Source organism: Eleginops maclovinus, chromosome 22 (assembly GCF_036324505.1).
Source record: "Eleginops maclovinus isolate JMC-PN-2008 ecotype Puerto Natales chromosome 22, JC_Emac_rtc_rv5, whole genome shotgun sequence".
Classification (NCBI taxonomy): Eukaryota; Metazoa; Chordata; class Actinopteri; order Perciformes; family Eleginopidae; genus Eleginops; species Eleginops maclovinus.
The window spans coordinates 10,601,639-10,622,791 of NC_086370.1; the positions used below are offsets into that span (position 1 = coordinate 10,601,639).

Here is a 21,153-nt window from a genome sequence, read left to right on the forward strand (position 1 = left end):
TGAGAAATAACACACTTTTTCTCTCACATGAAACATACTACTGTTCAATTCACTCAAGGGATTTGCTGCTAGAGAGTTAGTTGTTCTAGTATGAACAGTAGCTTATTGGGAGTAATGTTAGAACTTCGAAAAATATTTACTTCAGCTGTAAACTTCTTAAAGCTATAGCTGTGGTCAGATACCATACTCAGCAGCATGCTCTCTACTTATCAATGTACTGTTAAAGTGGTATACATAACAAACATCAAATTCCACCAATTAACCAACATGAAATGAAACAATACAAGCATTACATTTGGCTGACGTGTTCATCCAAAGCGATTTACAATAAGTTCAAATACATAGAGAATCAAACTCCGAACAACAAGGCTGGTAAATGTGTTACAAGGCTTAACCTTACTCTATAAAGTGCTTTTGTTTTTTTTTGGAAGAGTTTGATTGCCAAGATGCAATCGAAACAGATGCGTTTTCAGTTTGCGGACGGAAGATATGCAGAGTTTGTGATGTCCTGGTGTCAAGGGAGAGCTCATTTCACCATTTAGGAGCCAGGATAGCAAACGGGCGTGTTTTTGAGGGGTACCTGGGTTCTACTCGCAGAGATGGACTAGCAAACTGACGCCGAGCGAAATGCACTTGATGGAGTGTATGGTTTAACTAGGGCCTGGATGTAGGGAGGGGCTAATCCCTTCACAGTTTGGTAATACAAGCAATATAAACATTTGCTGAAATCATAATGCAATTCCAACATTGCAAAGTGTCACAGTTAAAGCTCACAAAATGCTTTTGAGAATGAACACATTTCTTGGTCTGTCTTCATGCCACCACTATTTAAGCTGTGAGCGCTAACACTGACTAGAAAAACTACATTTAATGTTGGCTCAGGCAATAACATTTATGTAGCTAAAGATTGATTTTGATTGGTAATCTAGTAATGGCGGTAGGTGATTGGAGGACCTTGATGGGGGCGGGACTGCAGTTCTCAGTATCCACACTGGGTGCTGCTTGAGAGGGAAGTGCTGCTGTCGTGCGACGTGGAAAGGCAGTATGGCACTTACATCTTTTGTAATCCAACAAGTGAAATCAAGAGGCACAATAAGAACTGCCAGCTTCCAGCAGGATATAACTCTATGATGTAGCACATCTGCACACTGATTCACCTCTGTGTGAAGAATAACTGTCAATCGTCATGGACGGAGGGTTGACTATCACTTTTATATCGGCTGCGATGTTTGTAGGAACTTTTGTACTTGGATTCATCCCACTGTTGTTCAGGCTTAACGAGGTAAGTGTTTGTTTTCTAAGAGTATCATCAGCTGGGAGATTTAAACGATCCTCAAGTGATTCAGTCAAGATGACACAATTCCTGAATCAAACTTTATAGACATTTAAACTGCAGTCTTTATTTTATTTGCGAGCATCACTGTTTCTATGTTTTACACCCCAAGATAATAATGATTTATGCTATTGAATGAGAAGCATTGCTCAATGTCATGGGAAACTTAGACATATTTCCAGCCTTTCATATAAATCCCTGTGGGGAGGGATCACTGCTCAGCTGAATATCACATGTCTCTCCTCAGAAAAGCCTGCAGTTTGTCTCCATCCTGGGGGCAGGACTGCTGTGTGGAACAGCGCTGGCAATCACCATCCCTGAGGGAGTGGGTTTACTGGAGGAGTCATGGAGAGGTGAGCAGAACATCTCATACAACCCAAATCCAATCAGTTCTTCCACCTGTCAAAAGTGGCTTGTACATGTATTGAATTTGACCAATCACTCAATAAATTACCATTGTGTTATGGATGGGGGAGGAAACACTTAGATTGATGATTTAGAGCCATCTAATTATTTACCCTCTTTAACTCCCATGTCCTTGGTTGTCTTGCCAACTGATTACCCATAATCGGCACTGTCCTCAACCACAAAATGTACACCTGTGTTTGATTGCGACCGCTTGAGATGAGTGATGAGGCATATGGTGATGAAAGGAGGCTTAGCGCTCTAAGTGTATGCTGCTCTGCCTTGTTGTTCTTTCATGTGGATTTGATCAAAAGCTATTCCTGTACTTCATCCTCTCTCTGCAGCATCCTCCTCCTCTGATGTGCCATCCCATCTAAATGCCAGTGGGAAAAATAAAAATGTAACTACCACAGATGGTCCACCTCGATTTCTCATTGGGGTGGCTCTAACCTTTGGGTTCACCTTCATGTTTGTGGTGGATCAGATTGGAAGTTACTTCTCCATGCGTGGCAAGTTGGCATTTTTATTCAGAATCAGCATTCCTTTATTTTTCTCGCAACTGGGAAATGTACGGTATCGCAACAGCTGAAGTATAGTGCAGAGGTCATCAAAATAATAGACTTATGTATTAAATAAAAAAGTAGGCATACATTATTTATAATAATGAAATACAATAAGGTAAAAATCTGCAGAATGTGAACTCTGTGCAATTTCTCATTTCAGGGCGAGTGTCTCTTTTGGCTAACAGTGTCGGCATCACAGCCACTTTGGGGCTGGTGATTCATGCTGCAGGTACACAGCCAAACCTTCACCACTTCTGTTGCCTTGTGTTTGCCTAAGGTACATCAAATGTTTCAAGGAATTCCTGGTGGCAGACTACTGGAGACGTTCATTTCCTCATGTGACTCAGCATGTGATGTTGAATCATTTACCTAATATGACCTCTTTTTTGTCCCATGTGGGAAAAATGGGATGCAGAAAACAGACGTATTCATCAGTTTGATATAATGCCTGGGTATATTTGTATGAACATTAACATGTTTTTTGTTTGCTTAAAGCTGATGGATTTGCTGTGGGTGCAGCTGTGTCCACGGGGCAAGTGACAGTGCAAGTAATAGTATTCCTAGCTGTGATCCTACACAAGGTGAGTTTCCTGAGATAACATGTCAGTGAGAAACATATTATCCAAATCAACAGACTCAATAGAAAAATACTAACTCCTGATCTTATTTATATCCTAGGCTCCTGCTGCTTTCGGTTTGGTGTCCTTCCTGATGCATGCAGGCCTTGAAAAGAAACACATCCAGGGACATTTGCTGGCCTTTTCAGCTGCAGCACCCGTTCTTGCCATCACCACTTACTTCATATTACATGCAGTAAGAAAGCACCAACAGTCATTCCGTGTAGTATCGTACAGTTGAACTTCAGTGTTATTTGATGTGAGGTGTTTTGTGTCCGCAGTCTGGCAGCTCCTCTCAGAATCAGCTCAGTGCGACAGGAGTGGGAATGCTCTTCTCGGCCGGGACTTTCCTCTATGTGGCCACAGTGCATGTTCTTCCCGAGATCAGCAATAGCAGGACGAGTCGACCCCCCTCTGACCTCCATCAATACTCTGGAGCTGAGGCACATCATGAGCGATATCTGGGGCTCCTGGAGAGCCTCACTCTGATCCTGGGGGTCGGGCTTCCTATGGTGCTGGCTCTCGGGCTGCATGACGACTGAAAGGAAATGTGGCACAGTGTCACCACAGCTCAAAGGAAAACACCTGTCACTTTTCACTTCCTGTATGGCAGAATGACTGAGTGGACAAACATGTGACTAAAAGAAAGGTTACCTTGCAATGTTTTAGTCTCAGTAAAATTGAGGCCAGCCATTGTTTGCGTATCAAAGGAGCTCTCCAATGGGGCTAAAAAACCTGATAGCTAATATATTTCCTCTGGGATGGACTTAGTTTTCATTGCAAGACTGAAAAAAGGCACCATTTGTTGTTGAAGTTTGAATTCAATAAGCCTTATACAGCCCCTTCCATCCTGCTGTCACAAAGACACTAAAATCTAGACATGTTGCTTTCAGAGGTGAAATCCCAGTAACTCAATATATTTACAGCAACAACCAAATCATCTCATAATGTAAGAGTTCTTAGACACACATTTTCAAATGTGTTGTGTAGTTAAGAGCTTGGAAACAACCTGTCTTTCAGTCTATAATTGAGCAATGTTAGAAAGATTCGATGTGTGAGCAGTTTTCATATTTTTGTCAGCAACATCAGAAAACAACATTTGAACGTATTCCAGCAGCGTAACAACTGTTTAATAATACGCACGAAGAAATACACGACAGAAACAGGTGGCTGAGGTAGGTTACCCAGTGGCTACCTCAAATCACAGTCGCTTCACTGAATTAAAGTCCATGCCACCGTAAGTACCAGAGTTATCTCTCTTCAGACAAAAACTGCTATGTTATCACTGCTTAATGTCTTGCTAAAGTCAGTGTTAAATGAACACTATTAAATATCAATATTAAAGCCGTTTTACAATTTCTAGAATGGTTTATTTATTTAATGAAACATTTGTGCAAACAATGTTAGGAAACACTCCATTTGTTATGGTTTAGAAAATAATTGACACATTGGACTCCAGGTGCCAGAGCAGTGAGAAAAACATAGACGAATAGAAGATGAAACTTTATTTATCCCCCTAGGGGCCATTTTTAGTTTTCACTCAGTTTTTACATACAGTAGCTCACAAAAGTGAGTACACCTCTCACATTTAAAAAAATATTTTATTATATCTTTCCATGGGACAACACTGAAGATATGACACTTTGATACAATGTAAAGTAGTCAGTGTACAGCTTGTATAACAGTGTACATTTGCTGTACCCTCAAAATAACTCAACACAGCTGTTAATGTCTAAACCGCTGCTAACAAAAGTGAGTACACCCCTAAGTGAAAATGGCCTAATTGTGCCCAATTAGCCATTCTCACTCCTCGGTGTCATCTGACTCGTTAGTGTTACAAGGTCTCAGGTGTAAATGGGGAGCAGGTGTGGTAAATTTGGTGTTATCGCTCTCATACTGGTCATTTGAAGTTCAGCATGGCACCTCATGGCAAAGAACTCTGAGGATCTGAAAAAAAGAATTGTTGCCCTACATAAAGATGGCCTAGTTTATAAGAAGATTGCCAACACCCTGAAACTGAGCTGCCGCATGGTGGCCAAGACCATACAGCGGTTTAACAGGACAGGTTCCACTCAGAACAGGCCTCGCCATGATCGACCAAAGAAGTTGAGTGCACGTGCTCAGCATCATATCTAGAGGTTGTCTCTTGAAAATAGACGTACTACTGCTGCCAGCATTGCTGCAGAGGTTAAAGGGGTGGGGGGTCAGTCTGTCAGTGCTCAGACCATACCCCACACACTGTATCAAATTGGTCTGCTTGGCTATCGTCCCAGAAAGAAGCCTCTTCTAAAGATGATGCACAAGAAAGCCCGCTAACAGTTTGCTGAAGACAAGCAGACTAAGGACATGATGTAGAAAAGGCTTCAAAGTTATGTTAGTGTTCTATATTTTCAGTTATGTAGATGATATGTTGTCATAGTGTCATTGTGTAACGTAACACTACGTCAGATGGTAGTCATTAGAATTAGTTGCAGAAAAGTTGTCGGCGTGCTGAAATGAAGGTGGGTGTTTGTCCACAGTACTGCCTGTTATATTGTTCTGTAATAATTATTAATGTTATAATTTCTTTGTCAATGTGCGGAGTCTCCGTGCTCTGTGTGAGCTGGGCATGCTGCATGCATGTTAATTGCAAGTTAAGTCATTAGTTAAGTGAGTTGGCACTCCTGTCTGAAAAGCTATGACATGCACTACGTTGAGTAGCACAGAGAAGTTATTATTAAGGTGTTAAACTGTAGTTTATGTGGATGAATGTTTATGTGAGGTTACGTGTGTGATGTTTAGTGTTTACCGCTCTATTGTGGCCTTGTTGTTTTGCTAACCCGATTACTGGAAGTAGCATGTCTATTGCGTGTCAGAATAAGAGCATCGGCTGCCTCTTTAGCCGCAGACCGGATTTGGAATGTTAGCGTTAGCTTAATAAGTGAATTGCAATGAGTGTTCAACATTCTGTAAAATGTGTTTACTATTAGAGATGTAGGGAGACATGTTGTTATTACCGTATGTGTTTAGTAGATTCTTCTTATAAGGTTTGGGAATATCATGTTTATTGTTTATGTATTCATAATTGACCTTATATTCATGTATTGTGTGTATTTCTCTTATATGAAAACCACACACACACACACACACACACACACACACACACACACACTCACTCACTCACTCACTCACTCACTCACTCACTCACTCACTCACTCACTCACTCACTCACTCACTCACTCACTCACTCACTCACTCACTCACTCACTCACTCACTCACTCACTCACTCACTCACTCACTCACTCACTCACTCACTCACTCATGTTAAGAGAAGTAATAAAAGAAAGTCAAGCTTCATCTCAGCTCCTCATTTCTGGACACTGGACCTTTGGCCTTGCGTGGTGTTCTGACCAACACACCTGGGTGAACCTAGTGATAATCTAAAGAACTAGTGCCAACACTGAGCTACCTTCAACTCTCCGCTACACATGGATTACTGAAACCATGTCTTGTGGTCTGATGAGACCAAGATAAACTTATTTGGTTCAGATGGTGTCAAGCGTGTGTGGCGGCGACCAGGTGAGGAGTTCATAGACAAGTGTCTTGCCTACAGTCAAGCATGGTGTTGGGAGTGTCATGGTTTGGGGCTGCATGAGTGCTGCCGGCTGTGGGGAGTTACAGTTCATTGAGGGAACCAACATGTACTGTGACATACTGAAGCAGAGCTTGATCCCCTCCCTTCAGTGTTGGGTGTAACGCGTTACAAAAGTAACAGAGTAACAGTAATGTAGTAACTGAGGGTAAAGGTGATGGACTGGCCAAGAATGTCTCCAGACCTAAACAAAAGAATCTTAGTGGTCCATGAAAGTGTTGAAAAATACCTCTTACTCTAATGTGAGTTGCCACTTTGTAGAAAAAATTACCTCAGAATTTTACCGTAGGTTATCACACAGCAATGTCCAAGGTGTCGAGCTAAAGTTGCCAAAGACTTCATATAGATGTTTAAAGATGCATTAAGCATGGTATACAGTTGTCTAATAAAACACGACAACGTAATTTTACCGATATGAACATATTAATTTAGTACTTAATACGGGCATATGTTAATCTCTAGCCTTTTCCTAACTTGATGTATCCACATCAAGTGGATAAGATTAGGTAGCTTTAATTATTGACCTGCTTAAAACCAAATTTGACATTTAAAGCCATATTTGGGGTTGGGCAATCTTTGTTATGTAATTATCATCAAAGAATAACCGTAAAGATTTAGTGGTGCTTCATTTGAAGTTTTTTAAGACAACATGGCAAATATGCAGGTGAACAGATCCTAACTCAAAAAGAACCCTATTGAGCCTCTGTGGGTCATCCTCAAACGGAAGGTAGGGGGGAGCGCAAGGTCTCCAACATCCACCAGCTCCGTGATGTCGTCATGGAGAAATGGAAGAGGATTCCAGTGACAACCTGTGAAACTCTAGTGAACTCTATGGCCAAGAGAGTTAAGGCAGTTCTGGCCACACAAAATATTGACGCAATATTGGGCACAATTTGGCCATTTTTATTTTTCTTAGGGGTGTACTCACTTTTGTTGGCAGCGGTTTAGACATTAATGTCTGTGCGTTGAGTTATTTTGAGGGCACAGCAAATTTACACTGTTATACAATCTATACACTGACTACTCTACATTGTATCAAAATGTCATATCTTTAGTGTTGTCCCATGAAAAGATATAATAAAATATTTACTTAAATGTGACGGGTGTACTCACTTTTGTGAGCTACTGTAAATACATTAACCTCAGAGTTTTACAGGTAGGTTAGGTTGCACACATGCACATGCTTCTGCAGAGGTGTCAGAGCGAAGAGGCTGTCAGTCTCAAAGTTATTGTATATTATGATGTTAATTAAATGAATGCATTTATAGTATGGTATACAGTTAGGTCCATATATATTTAGACACTGACACAAGTTTAGGTTTTTTTTACCTGTTTACTGAAACATATTCCAATTATAGTTATATAATGGACGTGGACATAATGTTCAGACTCTCAGCTTTCACTTGAGGGTATCCACATTCAAGTTGGATAAAGGGTTTAGGAGTTTCAGCTCCTTAACATGTGCCACCCTCTTTTAAAAGGGACCAAAAGTAATTGGACAATTGACTCAAAGGCTATTTCATGGGCAGGTGTGGGCAATTCCTTTGTTATGTCATTATCAATCAAGCAGATATAAGGCCTGGAGTGGATTGAGGTGTGGTGCTTGCATTTGGAAGATTTTGCTGTGAAGACAACATGCGGTCAAAGGAGCTCTCCATGCAGGTGAAACAAGCCATCCTTAAGCTGCGAAAACAGAAAAAAACCTATCTGAGAAATTGCTATAATATTAGGAGTGGCAAAATCTACAGTTTGGTATATCCTGAGAAATAAAGAAAGCACTGGTGAACTCAGCAACGCAAAAACACCTGGACTTCCACGGTAGACAACAGTGGGGGATGATCGCAGAATCATTACCATGGTGAAGAGAAACCCCTTCACAACAGCCAACCAAGTGAAAAACACTCTCCAGGAGGTAGGCACATCAATTTCCATGTCTACCATAAAGAGAATACTGCATGAAAGTAAATACAGAGGGTTCACTGCACGGTGCAAGCCACTCATAAGCCTCAAGAATAGAAAGGCTAGATTGGACTTTGCTAAAAAACATCTAAAAAAGCCAGCACAGTTCTGGAAGAACATTCTTTGGACTGATGAAACCAAGATCAACCTCTACCAGAAGGACGGCAAGAAAAAAGTATGGAGAAGGCGTGGTACAGCTCATGATCCAAAGCATACCACATCATCTGTAAAACATGGCAGAGGCAGTGTGATGGCTTGGGTATGCATGGCTGCCAGTGGCACCGGGTCAGTAGTGTTTATTGATGATGTGACACAGGACAGAAGCAGCCGGATGAATTCTGAGGTGTTCAGAGACATACTGTCTGCTCAAATCCAGCCAAATCCAGCCAAATGCAGCCAAATTGATTTGGCGGCGTTTCATAATACAGATGGACGATGATCCAAAATATACAGCCAAAGCAACCCAGGAGTTTATTAAAGCAAAGAAGTGGAATATCCTTGAATGGCCAAGTCAGTCACCTGATCTCAACCCAATTGAGGATGCATTTCACTTGTTAAAGAATAAACTTCAGACAGTAAGGCCCACAAACAAACAGCAACTGAAAACCGCTGTTAAACCGTAAAGGCCTGGCAAAGCATTAAAAAGGAGAAAACCCAGCGTCTGGTGATGTCCAAGAGTTCAAGGCTTCAGGCAGTCATTGCAAGCAAAGGGTTTTCAACCTACTATTAGAAATGAACATTTTATTTTCAGTTATTTAATTTGTCCAATTACTTTTGAGCCCCTGAAATAAAGGGATTGTGTTAGAACCAGAAATATTTGGCCAGAATCTCTGTCCAAATATTTATGGACGTAACTGTATATGACAATAAGTTAAAAATGGTCATAGTATAAAGCAGGGCTATTTGGAAAGTGTTGATGATAATTACCCATATTAAGGGGCCAGGAAAAATATGGCTTGAAATAGGAGCAATCATGTTAATAACTACAGATACAGTAAAGTACTACCGAAACGCAGAAGTGTTTATATTGTATTTAGTGTGTATGATGTGGAAAGTCATTCATATTTTCATGCAGCTCATAGAAGCGGTCAGCTGAGCCTCCCGATCCATCTGATCAAAAGTCCGGCTGTGTGTGTGCTGTCTCACTCTCTCCCTCATGTGAAAGGAGGCCCGAGCCAGCCTGTGCGCCTCCTCCTGAATCTGCTCCCTCTGTCTCCTCAGCCTCTCACTCCTCATGTCCTTCATGAAGATGCAGCTCTCTCTGACCTTCCCCTCCTCCTCCTCCTCCCTCTGCACCCTCTCCCTCAACTTCAGGTGGCAGGTCTGTCTGTGTTGGTTGTGCTGCTGCGCCTGCTGAGCTCTGCACCTCTGCTGTGCCTCGGCGTGCAAGCCAGCTCTCTCCAAGCGACGCTGACTAAGCTGGACCAGGATCTGTTTGTGAGTATGCTCCTGATAACTCTGCAGCTTGGCCCTCAGTTGTGCTCTCTGAATCTGCATCTCTTCCTGGGCTGCTCTCACCTGCACCTCCCTCACCCGAGCCTCCACAGCCTGGGCATGTTTGTCACAGGATAATCTCATCTTCCTCTCAAAAGTGCTCCTCGTCTGTTCCACCTCTTCCTCAACCTGCTGCTCCATCTTCTGTTTCAGCAGGATATGTCGTAGCAGCTCTTTACGATTCCCCTCCTGCAGCCTCCTCCTCTCCTCCCTCTCCTGGGACACTTTGTTCCTCCTGGCCCTCTGCTCCTTCTCTTCAGCCACCTGTCTCTCCCTCTCTAACTCCCTTTTAGCCACCTCCTCCCTTTCCCTCAGCAGCTTATCCTGGTAGCGTTTGCGCCCCTCTGCCTCTCTGTGTGCAGCCTTTATTTTCTCTCTGTGGTGTTCCTCCACCTCCTCTTTCTGTCTCCTCCAGCGGTCCTCATGCAGCACCACGTCCAGCTCCAGTTGTACCGCTTTCTCTTTCTCCTTACGCTCCTTAAGCCTCCTGCGTGCTTTCAGATCCTCTTGCCAGCGTTGCATACTCCGTCTCAGTTTCTTCCTCCTCTGTTTCTCTGCGTCAGCGCGTTGGGCCTCATCCTGCCTGCGGGCCTCCTGTCTGTCCTGCTCCTCCCGTTGACAGCGCTTCAGACTGGCCTGCTCCTCCTGATGCTTTACCAACATGAGAGCTGCTATCTTGCGGTCCTTCTCTGACAGAGTGACGCACATCTCCTTGTTGATGTCTCTGGTGAGCCTCTCTAGCTTCATATCAGTGGCTGGAGTGTATCTGAGGTCTCCCAGACTCAAGCTGCAGACTCTGCTCCTGTCTGGCTCCCTGTAAAAGGACCTACTGGTAGATTTCCCTTTAACACACAGATCTGCATATGGGATGAAGCTCATTGTGTCTCTTTCCCTTGAGTGATCCTTCAGTTTTGTGTCAGGCACTACTTCTGGGCCAGTCACTTTATCACTGTTAGGCCACCTGTCCCCAGCAGCCGCCCGGATAATCCTCTCCCTCTCCTCCCGGCACATTTGCAAACGCTTTATTCTCTCCCTCTCGTAAGATTCATGCACGACTCGTATGGCCTCATAGGGCACGTCATGCTGCTCAGCTATCAACTCGTTTAGCGATTTGATCAGAAGTTCAAAAGGTTTGACACCGAGTCGCGTGCAGGACTCTAATGAGCGGGGACTTGTTAAGACGTACCGACTTGTCTCCGCTTCTGCACAGTCGAAGTTGTTCAGGTCCAAACGAAACCCAGGAGACGTGGTCCTCAGCTTCCACATGATTACACAATATTTAGATTACCTGGATGTTTGTTTCAGGTGCTAACAGTGGTGTCTGCTCCCGTGCTCAACCCATGTAGGCTGCATACTTTCGGCTTTACCTTGTGGAAAGGTCAAGTAGGGATTAGCTGCGTCTCTCCAGACAAGCGAAGCATAACGCACGAGTAACCTCAGCTGTAGGTGGCACATATTCATACAATTGTGAGACACGTGTTTTAATTCAAATCTCAAATCTAAATTCAGCTCTTCAGAACCGCTTTTAATCCGTTTATTATTGTTGTGTTTTATACATTGTGAGTGTGCACTTAAAATGACTGTTTAAGTGTCTTTGAGTACTACGAAAAGCGCTCTAAAGTAATATTTATTATTTATACTTGCTGCCTAATGAGGTATAATTTAAAAACAAACAATAAAAATAAAGAGCGGCTCTCACAGCTCAGAATATCGGCGCGCGACCTCTGCTGGTGAGGAAACCCCAGGATGAGCTCGCTAGTCACGTGGTTTGAATCCCGCCCACCCTCTGGTGCCATCACCGAAGTTGGTTCCACCTACGTTTGGTGTCGACAGGAGATAGAAAGCTTTGAAATAGTCATAAAAAATAATTTCATAGTTTGGTAAGGCAGGTTTATCTCAAATGATGGCAGATGTTACCTAAGAGTGAACAGAAATTCTTCACATTTACAACAATATGTTGTAGTGATAGTAGTGATAGTTATAGTAGTAGGGTGATTCTCTGAATTGGGTGACCTTTGAGCTTTTTATTGTATTTGTTGAACCCCGTAAAATATAGCATTTCTGATCATTACATCTGGTAGTGGACTACTTAAGCCTTTAAGAAGACACATTTTCCCACCTCAGGCATAAAATCCCAATTAGGAATTTTCATAGTTTTGAGTTCAACCCCGTCACAGACAACTTGGAGTCTGTGTGGCTATGATTTCAAAAATATATTCAAGTTAATTGTTGAACCTCAATAATCGGATGTCCCTTCTAAGAATGATTATAGACAGTTCAAATTAAAGCCTACCATTTAAGAAATGTCAAACATTCAACCCTGTCAAAAGTTCAACCCTGTGACCGGGTTGAATGTTAAGGGGTTGAAGTTCTTGACAAAAAGTAGCCATACGTCCTTGTTGGGCTAGGATATAGCACCCCATCGAATTGAAGGACATCATCAAATTGTAATATTTAGCAGAACTATTTTTTCCGAAACAATTGTTTGCTATCAATAATTCCTAGAACAGAGTTGAAATGTTGAGGTTGACAATCTCAATCTGACAATACAGAAATGAAATATAGGTAAGCAAAGATAATGACACTTGCCTTTCTTTGCCACCTTTTCTTCCAAAAGACTTGTTTGATGTCATTCCCCAAATGCAGATGTCACATAGACTGATCCATTATTTAAATAGGGGGGTTAATGGTATGGTGTGACGGGGTTGAAACAAACTGGGGAACGTGTGTCAATATTGTAGTTTAATACATAATTCATGTACTTTTTCAGATTTTTTTTGTATCAGTTAAAGTAGACAAGCATATGATTATATAAGCAGCAACATTTTGGTATAATTGGCCATTTGTAGTTGTTTCATATTCAATGAATATGTAAGGATGCTTAGTAAGGACATGCAAATATGTCTGTTGTCTGCTACAAAGACAACCAATTCTTACAAAACAATATATATATATATATATATATATATATATATATACAACCAATTCTTTAAAAACAAAATATATATGTATACAACCAATTCTTTAAAAATATTTATATATATATATTCTATATACATATTTAGTTTTACATTGTAATGCAAAACACCCTGTTCCATTAATTCATTGCTTTAAAATACATTTTGTAGTTTACGTTCATTTAAAATCTTTGAAAACTTGGGGGACTCAAAAGGCACCCAATTCAGAGAACCAGAATTTCCCTTTCCCCTGACCGTTTTTCCGATTAGTGAAGAACCAATGCGAACCTAACTTCGTTGAGACCATGGATCAGACCAAATACGCACTGAACACGTACTCCGTGTTAGCCGCCGTTCTGGGAAAAGTTAGCTTCTGGCTTGCACGGTAGCGGATCAGAGTTTGTGTTTTCAAAAACATTTCAGGATCTTTGGTATGTTTGTTAACCACGTTCTATTCTACTTGATGTAACACCAATGCGATGCTTAGTTAAGGTTTAATGCAACGTTTAATAGAAACTGCTGTCCTTTGCACTAGCTAACGTTATCGGTGGTTAGTTTCTAGCATGTATACAGTGAGACACCGGGGAGTCGACTGCACTATATTAATTGTGTTGGTCGACGCAAAATAAGGTTATACAACTTAAAATTACCCAACTAAAATTGTTGTCGTCTCAAGGTAGTTTATGATCTTTAACGTTCACAAGCAGAAAGGTACTTTTTATATATTGATCATGTTTTGCGTTTCTCCTCACAAATCAGCTACTCCACTAAGTGACGGATCATGAAAAGGGCCAGAAGTGGTGATGAGGAAGATCCCCGGCAGAATGCCTCTCCAGCCCAGCCGCAAAGTGATGGGGACAGCAGTGGTTCTGGTTGTGGCCTCAGCTCAGCTGACATGCAACATAAAGAGGATTCGCCGGGTACCCGGAGAGAAATACGGAGCAAGTACAGAGAACTCATCCTCTCAGTGCAAAGTGAGTAACAGAAGATCTGGCAAGGCATGATAGGCTGACAGCCTAAGTGGTTGTTGTTGTTGTTGTTTATTCTGTTGTCATGTCATTGATGTATTTCCTTCTCGTCCCCCCCCCAGAAAATAGGGAAGACATGCTGAGTGCTTCCAACAATAAGCTCACAGAAGTTTTGGAAAAGGCAAACAAACTTTTTCAAGATGGTAAGTGTGACACAACCACAAAATATTGCAAGCCTGTCCCATGACTAGACTGCAGGAATATTCATTCAAAAAACATTTCTCCATCAGAGCAACATCTTTACACTAGCATCTTCATTGAAATAAATATGCCTGCAAAACACGTACTCGGTGATGTTACAGACGTGGACAAAATTGTTGGTACCCTTCCGTTAAAGAAAGAAAAACCCACAACGGTCACTGAAATAACTTGAAACTGACAAAAGTAATAATAAATAAAAATGTATTGAAAATTAACAAATGAAAATCAGACATTGCTTTTGAATTGTGGTTCAACAGAATCATTTAAAAAAACAAAATAATGAAACTGGCCTGGACAAAAATGATGGTACCCCTAAAAAAGACTGACAATCTGCCTATTTAAAGGGTGAAAAATAGTCTCTGTGCTGTTTAGTATTATGGTGTGTACCACACTGAACACAGAAAGCTAAGGTGAGAGTTGTCTCAGAATATTAAAAAGAAAATTATAGACAAGCATGTTAAAGGTAAAGGCTATATGACCATTTCCAAACAGCTTGATGCTCCTGTGACTACAGTTGCACATATTATTCAGAAGTTTAAGGTCCATGGGACTGTAGCCAACCTCCCTGGATGTGGCAGCAAGAGGAAAATTGATGACAAATTGAAGAGACGGATAATACGAATGGTAACCAAAGAACCCTGAACAACTTCCAAAGAGATTAGAGGTGAACTCCAAGGTCAAGGTACGTCAGTGTCAGATCGCACCATCCGCCGCTGTTTGAGCCAAAGTGGGCTTAATGGAAGACGACCGAGGAGGACACCGCTGTTGAAAGCAAATCATAAAAAAGCGAGACTGGAATTTGCCACAATGCATGTTGACAAGCCACAAAGCTTCTGGGAGAATGTCCTTTGGACAGATGAGACAAAACTGGAACTTTTTGGCAAGTCACATGAGCTCTATGTTTACAGATGCAAAAATGAAGCACACAAAGAAAAGAACACTATACCTACTGTGAAACATGGAGGACGCTCAGTTATGTTCTGGGGCTGCTTTGCTGCATCTGGCACAGGGTGTGTTGAATCTGTGCAGGGTATCATGAAATCTCCAGACTATCAAGTCATTCTGGAGCGAAATGTGCTGCCCAGTGTCAGAAAGCGCAGGTCATGGGTCCTCCAACAGTATAATAACCCAAAACACCCAAGAATGGCTCAGAACAAAACGTTGGACTATTCTGAAGTGGCCTTCTATGAGCACTGATCCAAACCCTATTGAACATCTGTGGAAGGAGCTGAAACATGCAGTCTGGAGAAAGCACCCTTCAAACATGAGACAGCTGGAGCAGTCTGTTAAGGAGGAGTGGGCCAAAATACCTGTCCACAGGTGCAGAAGTCTCATTGAGAGTCACAAAAATCGCTTGATTGCAGTGATTCACTCAAAATATTAACTTGAGGGTACCATCATTTTTGTCCAGGCCAGTTTCATTATTTTGTTTTTTGAAATGATTCTGTTGACCCACAATTCAAAAGCAATGTCTGATTTTCATTTGTTAATTTTCAATACATTTTTATTTGTTATTACTTTGGTCAGTTTCAAGTTATTTCAGTGACCGTTGTGGAGTTTTTCTTTTTTTAACGGAAGGGTACCAACAATTGTGTCCACGTCTGTATATTTCAAACAATTGACACTATATTTTTGCGTGTTTTCTGGCAGTGCGGCAGCCGAGAGAAGCTGCTCTGGATGCTCAGCTCCTCGTTGTGACCACAGACCTGGGCAACGAGAAAGCCAGCCAACTTTCCGCGGAGGGTGCTTCTTTTGATTCAGTGGCTTTCACTGAACACCTTGTGAGTTTATATTTATACACTTTATTACTGCCTACATAAAATGATGGTTTCATACAGGTTAAATGTTTGCTGTGGAAGGTAAACATTTCAGGTCTCTTGCCTTCATGGCAGATACATTGTTGCTTATATAAAGATATATAAAAAAGCTTTTCTTAATTAATAAATATTCAGGATTATGGTTACTTAATTTGACTTTGTTTATTTTTCATTTACTCTGTGTCAATAATTGCAAAGTATTCCAAATATATATTTCAAGGGTGACGGCCAAACAAATTCAGTTCACTGAAATGTTCATGGTTTTTTTGTCGTATGCACAGTAGCTACAGTGTAGATATGGCAATAAAAACTTAAGTCCCAGTTCACAGGTGGAATGTATAAAATCTTGTCAATATTATGTGACTCTGCATTAACTAGGACACTTGTGTTATAGAAAAGTCTCACATTAAAGTAAATCTGAACTTGTGTGTCTTTGACAGGATGTTTTTTTTAAAAACGCAATAGTTTATTGAAATTGGTTTCGTGTACAACATAGTGACTTAACCAAAGAAATTGTGTAAAGAGACTCAAAGTGTCAGCATAAGAGATTCTCTCTCTTTCCCAACTGATCCAAGTATATGAAAGCTGCTTAATAAATAAGACGGTTAGGTTTCGGTTCATATGTGATGTAAAAGTTTATCTTTGACACTATTTGTGGGTTGTATGGCATTAGCAACAACCAACCACGATTGTAGAACAATTTAACATGATGTTATAATAACTAGCCCCTTGAAACTGAAACCATTTTTGGGAAAACAAATAATTGTAATATATCGACTAATCAGGGCAGCCCTAGAAGGTCAATGTGCTTGTAATGTGAATAACAAAACGGAAAATGTTGTCATGAGATATTTTTTTCTTCTCCGTCAGCTGTCCTACATGGGTCTGAAACGACTAACCAATGGGGAAGACGGGCAGCAAAACGGAGCGGCTTTTGGCTACCTGCCTCAGGATGCTTGGCAAAAAGTGGCCCAGAGAGCAGAGAACTGTTTCAGGGCAGCCCCCTCCTTCCACTACATGTGAGTGCCTCAGCAGGCGCCAATAACAATTCTGAATCACTATTATTAGAAATAATAGAAGGGATCACACAATGTTCTTAAAATTAAAAGCTGTTGATTTGAAGTCTTGCGTTGAAAATTAACAAGCGTTTCTGAAAATAACCTGATCTCTTTCAGTTTTCAAAAACACAAGACTTAGTTACCTCACTCCTGTTGTTCCACTACCTTGTTTTAAGTAGAATTGCTCTTTAATAAGCAGAGATGCAGTGTTTATGTCGACCGCTTTTATTGTGAAAGGGAGATTGCGACCCAGAGGCTGACTCTATCTAGAGTTCTCTATGAGCACAGCTCATAGAGGTCAAGTATTGCGTCTTTCCTGGCTTTTTACTGTTCCTGGTTCTATTTTCTGTCCGTAAATCTTTCCTCACTGTCGATAATTTCATCAGGATGGGATCGTTCCATGCAGAGCCGCCTTCTCCAAAGCAAAGGATAGAACGGCAAAGGAAGGCCCCCACTAAAGAAGTGAAAAGGATGATGCCTACTCAGGTAACTTATACTACAATGGCTTTACTTGCCTGATTCATGTGCAGTAACCAGTGCCAGATAGATGATACATCTTTAAAAGTAAAATATTCAGTCAATAATCTTTCAAAACAGAGCATTCTTAATTGTTATGTACATGTTTTCTGTTAGCTGAAGAAAATGGGAGACTCCCATCAAGAAGCAACAGAGAAAGAGGTGGAAAGGATCCTGGGATACCTGAAGAAGTATTACCAAGATGATCGTGAGTTTAAAGCCGTCCTATATGACACTTCTTCATTGTGTAATTATTATTTGCTAACGTGTCTGTGCTTCCCACAGCAACATCACCAATTTTCTATTATGAGTTTGTCATCGACCCCAACTCGTTTTCCCGGACAGTTGAGAACATTTTCCACACATCCTTTCTCATCCGGGTGAGCTTCCTTAGCTGATGTTTGGATAAACTGAACTTCTCTGTCTTTGGTGACCATTACCAAGTTTGAAAATGCTGTTTGTCTTTCAGGATGGGCTGGCCAGGATGTATTTGAATAGTAACAGATTACCTTGTATAGGTAACTAGATGTAACATTTTGATGTATTATTCTGACCAATACAAATATGTTTAGGTAAATTATTCAACCAGTGTTGTGTGTGTGTCTTTGTTTTTCAGCACCAGTGGAGGAGGGAGAGGTGGAAGCTGGAGGATCAAGCATCCGTAAACAGTGTATTGTCTCCATCAGCCCAAAACTATGGAAGGTTAGCAAATTTTCACCTGAAAACAAAGAATATACCTGGCTAAAATAAATGTTAACTCTTTTTGTTATGTCATAATCGTGATTTTTATTTTGTCTACTGTTATTTTCTTTTACCCAGGAAATAAAAGAGGCCTACGACATCAGAAATGAGCTGATTCAGCCTGAATAATGGACCCTGCCATATTTTGTTAGATGATTATTGTTTTTAGATTTGTTGTTTTTTGTTTTTTTTTGCCAATCTTTACGAATAAAAGTGCTTAAAAAAAAAAAAAAAAGGGAGTGCATCATTTCAAAGGACCTCCTTGAAAATAAAAAGAGAAAGATGTTATGCTCCATAATCACTTCAGGGTCTGTAGAGAGTCCTTTTTTTACAGTTTCAGTTTTTATTTTCAACCCCCCAACCCTCCACCCACAGGTATGGTTAGGCCACAGATAATAAAATAACTCTAGTAAGTCAGATGAAATCATAAGTAAAAAATAAAAAGAATAAAGTCAAGTTAAGCAAAAACAGACTGTAAGAATCCGGTAAGGGAAGAAAATAATAGCAGACATTGTCATCCTGGTGAGAAAAAAAAAAAAGTTTCAGTAAGAGAAAAGGAAATATAGTGGAGTAGTCTGGGGCAAAAGACAAAGGGTCTAGTAGAGTGGTGAAGGCAATGACACGGCCTATAGTGGTGGGCATATTCTCAGATGGGGGGGAAGCCGAACAATGCAGTCATAGGATAAGGGTCTATCTTCGTGTTAAATGCCTGTTCAATGGTTCAAAATATGTCAGACCAAAATGTGTCCAGCTTCGGGCAAGTCCAGAACATCAGCTGGGGATTGATTGCATCCATTACAGGCATCACTCTGGTCCGGGAATATTTTAGCCAGCTAGATGATGTATGGACTAGGTTGAGAACGTCACTCCATTGATCATCGGAAATGTTGCTACCTAGATCACGCTCCCAGAGCTCCTTAAGAGGTACCATAGGGTCCGGACTCAGGGAACAAATCTGGCCATAGAGAACTGAAACCAAGCGCTTTTGATCAATTGGTGATTCGGGGGGGCGATTAAGAAAATTGGGAAATTGCTTTTGGATGAAGTGCGTGACTTGGAAAAAACGGAAGAGATGACTGTTGGGCAGGTTGAATTTGACTGACGGACTCAAAGGATGAAAAGACTCCATCCTCGTAAAGGTCATCAAGCGTCGCGAGACCACTGTTCGACCAAAACAGTAGGCCGGGTCAGTACATGATGGGGAGAATAGGTGATTGTTTGAAATTGGGGCATGAACCAAAGCTCTATGTAACCCGTGCTGTTTCCTGAATTGGAGCCAAATGCTGATGGTGCTAGTAATAATTGGGTTACTCAAATGTTTATGGGTCGCTACAGGGAGCTGAGAGCAGATTATAGTGTTAAGAAGCAGAAGTTGACAACTCGATATGTACCCAAGGTGGGCATGGGCCTGAAAGTTTACAGTTAGTCCAATAGAGAAGTTTGTTAATATTAGAGGCCCAGAAATAGTGGCGAAAGTTGGGGAGCGCCAGGCCCCCTTCTGATTTAGTGAGTTGGAAACACAACCTTCTAATACGCGCAGGCTTGTTATTCCAGATGAACGCAGTCAACTGCTTATCAAGATCAGTGAAAAAAGATGTATTGATGCACACTGGGATGTGTTGGAAAAGGTAAAGAAACTCTGGCAGGATGACCATCTTTATAAGGTTGACGCGACCCGCAAGAGACAGGGGAAGGGAGGCCCACCTAGACGTATCAGCTTTGCATTTATCTAGTAATGGCTGAAAGGTTTTAGGGAACAGGTCTTTAAAAGAGCTTGCAACAAACACCCCCAGGTATGTGAATCCCTCCACAACACTTTTAAAGGGGAATATGGATTGGGGAAGTGCCTTTGCCATTTTATTTACAAAAATATACTTTGCTCTTTTGAATGTTTAGTTTGTAACCTGATACACGGCCAAATTGATCTAAAATCGACAGTATGGGGGGGAGGATAAGGGGTTTGAGATCATAAGAAGAAGGTCATCAGCGTAGAGAGACAGTTATGAACCATGCCGTGACGCGTGATGCCCCTCAAACCTATCATGGCTTCTGAGCCAGATGGTGAGAGGTTCAATGGCTATATTGAACAAAAGCGGCGAAAGAGGACAGCCCTGGCGCGTACCACGTTGGAGAGAGAAAGGGGGAGATCGAATGCCATTAGTGTGTACAGAGGCAGATGGAGAGGCATATAGGAGATTATTCCAGGAAATAAATTGGGAATGAAAACCAAATTTATCAAGAATAAAAAATAAGTAACCCCATTCAACCCTATCGAAGGCCTTCTCTGCGTCAAGTGTCACTATGACTTCGGGGATGTTAGAGGAAGGAGAGAAAATTATATTGAGCAACCTCCTTGTGATAAAAAATGAGTGTCTCCCCACCATAAAGCCTGTTTGGTCCAATGAAATTATATCTGGCAGTACACGTTGGAGGCGGATAGTCAGTATTTTGGCCAGTATCTTACAGTCCACATTTAACAGTGAGATTGGTCTGTAACTGCCACATGAAGTGGGATCTTTGTCTTTCTTGAGAAGCAAGGATATAGAGGCAATGGACAAAGTTTCCGGCCATCGGCCAGACGGGAGAGAGTCATTGTACATTCTAGCCAAAATCGGTGCTAACTTGGAAGAATATGTCTTATAAAATTCGACTGTATAGCCGTCGGGGCCAGGAGACTTCCCACTTTGCATTGATTTTATTGCATCATGTATCTCAAGGGTGGAGATGGGGCTGCCCAATTCGCTAGCGATGTTGTCATTGATTTTGGGGTATGTTAAGGAGTCGAGAGGATTGGGGGTCATGGCGGGGATCCGGGGACATTCCGAAGTGTAG

At 41.5% G+C, this 21,153-nt stretch overlaps 3 protein-coding genes across 4 annotated transcripts; 2 read left to right on the forward strand and 1 right to left on the reverse strand.

The window, feature by feature from the left end:
- Nucleotides 1-763: 763 nt before the first annotated feature.
- LOC134858306 (coiled-coil domain-containing protein 177) lies at nucleotides 764-11,365 on the reverse strand. Of its 2 annotated transcripts, none has more exons than XR_010164941.1 (2): nucleotides 11,190-11,365; nucleotides 764-3,456 (listed from the first exon to the last, which is right to left on the reverse strand). XR_010164941.1 is itself a non-coding variant. In XM_063874123.1 (2 exons), the coding sequence occupies exons 1-2, from the start codon at nucleotides 11,267-11,269 to the stop codon at nucleotides 9,569-9,571; spliced, it is 1,329 nt and encodes a 442-aa protein (XP_063730193.1). In that variant the 5' UTR covers nucleotides 11,270-11,350. The 2 variants fall into 2 exon arrangements, 1 of the variants encoding a protein (XP_063730193.1); XM_063874123.1 differs by lacking the exon at nucleotides 764-3,456 and adding an exon at nucleotides 9,569-10,817 and having other exon boundaries at nucleotides 11,190-11,350.
- LOC134858307 (zinc transporter ZIP9) lies at nucleotides 992-4,268 on the forward strand. Its single transcript, XM_063874124.1, has 7 exons — nucleotides 992-1,282; nucleotides 1,581-1,686; nucleotides 2,083-2,247; nucleotides 2,462-2,530; nucleotides 2,797-2,882; nucleotides 2,980-3,114; nucleotides 3,200-4,268. Exons 1-7 carry the CDS (start codon nucleotides 1,187-1,189, stop codon nucleotides 3,458-3,460), a joined length of 918 nt encoding a protein of 305 aa, XP_063730194.1. The 5' UTR covers nucleotides 992-1,186; the 3' UTR covers nucleotides 3,461-4,268.
- Nucleotides 11,366-13,120: 1,755 nt separating the features above from the next.
- LOC134858355 (non-structural maintenance of chromosomes element 4 homolog A-like) lies at nucleotides 13,121-18,561 on the forward strand. Its single transcript, XM_063874206.1, has 11 exons — nucleotides 13,121-13,391; nucleotides 13,720-13,934; nucleotides 14,051-14,131; nucleotides 15,840-15,970; nucleotides 16,877-17,025; nucleotides 17,451-17,550; nucleotides 17,698-17,788; nucleotides 17,866-17,960; nucleotides 18,050-18,098; nucleotides 18,197-18,282; nucleotides 18,400-18,561. The coding sequence occupies exons 2-11, from the start codon at nucleotides 13,742-13,744 to the stop codon at nucleotides 18,448-18,450; spliced, it is 1,026 nt and encodes a 341-aa protein (XP_063730276.1). The 5' UTR covers nucleotides 13,121-13,391; nucleotides 13,720-13,741; the 3' UTR covers nucleotides 18,451-18,561.
- The last annotated feature ends 2,592 nt before the right edge of the window (nucleotides 18,562-21,153 follow it).